Genomic DNA, 1,281 nt, shown 5'->3' on the forward strand with positions numbered 1-1,281 from the left:
AGCCCCCCCGCGCCCCCACCTGCTTGCCCAGCAGCACCAGGTCGGCGTTGTTGCTCTTGGCCAGCGCCGCCAGCACGGTGGCCACCTCCCGCGGCCCCACCTGCGCCCCCGCGGGCACCTGGGCCAGCACTGCCCGGTCGGCGCCCATGGCCAGCGCCGTGCGCAGCGTCTCCTGCGGGGACGGGGCCGGGCTCAGCGCCGGAGGGGGGGGACATTGGGGACCGGGGTGGGGACACGACACGGGGCCACGGGGACGTCCTCACCTGGTTGGCGGGCGGCCCCACGCTGACAGCGACGACCTCGGCAGCCGCCCCGCGCTCCTTCAGCCGCACGGCCTCCTCCAGCGCGATCTCGCAGAAGGGGTTGAGCGAGTGCTTCACCCCCTCCGTCTGCACCCCCTGCCCGCCCGGCAGCACCCGCACCTGCGGCGGGGGAGCGGCGGCCGTGGGGCCGGGGCCTTGGGCCTAGGGGCCTGGGCCCGAAGCTTGAGGCCTCGACCTGAGGCCTAGACACAAGGCCTGAGGCCTAGAGACGCAACCTGGGGCCTACACTCGAGGCCTGAGGCCTTGACCTGGAGCCCGAGGCCTGCAGCCAAGGCCTGAGCCCTAAGCCCAAGGCCTAGACACGAGGCCTGAGGCCTAAATTCGAGGCCTGAGCCCTCGACCTGCGGCCTGAGGCCTTGTTGCGAAGCCCAGGCGCAAAGCCCAAGCCCTAGACACGAAACCGGGGCCGTAAACCCGCGGCCTGAGGCCTAGACACAACCCGAGGCCTTGACCTGAAGCCTGAGGCCTCAACTCGGGGCCCAAGGCCCAGACGTGAAACCTGAGGCCTAAGCCCAAGGCCTGCGGCCTACGCACAGAGCCTGAGGCCCAGTCCCAAGGCCCGAGGCCCCAACCTGCGGCCTAGCCCCGAGGCCTGCGGCCCAGCCACGGTCCGTCCCCCAACCGCGTCCCCCCGCCGCCTTCCCCCGGCGCTGCCGTTCCCCCCCGGCCCCGTTCCGCACCTTGACGGCAAAGTCGATGACCCGCTTCACCCCCACCAGCACCCGCAGCGGCGCCATTGCTGCTCTTGCCCCGCCCCCCGGCCTCGCCGCGGCCCAATCGGGGCCGGAGGGGGGCGGGGCGCCCCCGGCACGTGACAAGGGACGGGAGGAGGGCGGCGGGGTCACGGCCCCGGGGGGAGGGGAAGGAGCCCAATCCGGTTCCACCCTCATATTGGTCCCCCTCGAAACGTGCGCCCTCAACTTGGTTCCGCCCACATTTGGTTCTGCCCACATTTGGG

General features: G+C 72.6%; 1 protein-coding gene across 1 annotated transcript; it reads right to left on the minus strand.

The window, feature by feature from the left end:
- Positions 1-4: 4 nt before the first annotated feature.
- On the minus strand, positions 5-1,155 carry ETFB (electron transfer flavoprotein subunit beta; the record flags this gene model as incomplete). Its single annotated transcript, XM_035313509.1, has 3 exons — positions 1,004-1,155; positions 264-422; positions 5-172 (listed from the first exon to the last, which is right to left on the minus strand). Coding segments are annotated over exons 1-3 (384 nt in total), but the record flags the coding sequence as incomplete, so codon positions are not given.
- Positions 1,156-1,281: the final 126 nt, after the last annotated feature.

Source organism: Oxyura jamaicensis, unplaced genomic scaffold (assembly GCF_011077185.1).
Source record: "Oxyura jamaicensis isolate SHBP4307 breed ruddy duck unplaced genomic scaffold, BPBGC_Ojam_1.0 oxyUn_random_OJ5292, whole genome shotgun sequence".
In the NCBI taxonomy this organism is placed as follows: domain Eukaryota; kingdom Metazoa; phylum Chordata; class Aves; order Anseriformes; family Anatidae; genus Oxyura; species Oxyura jamaicensis.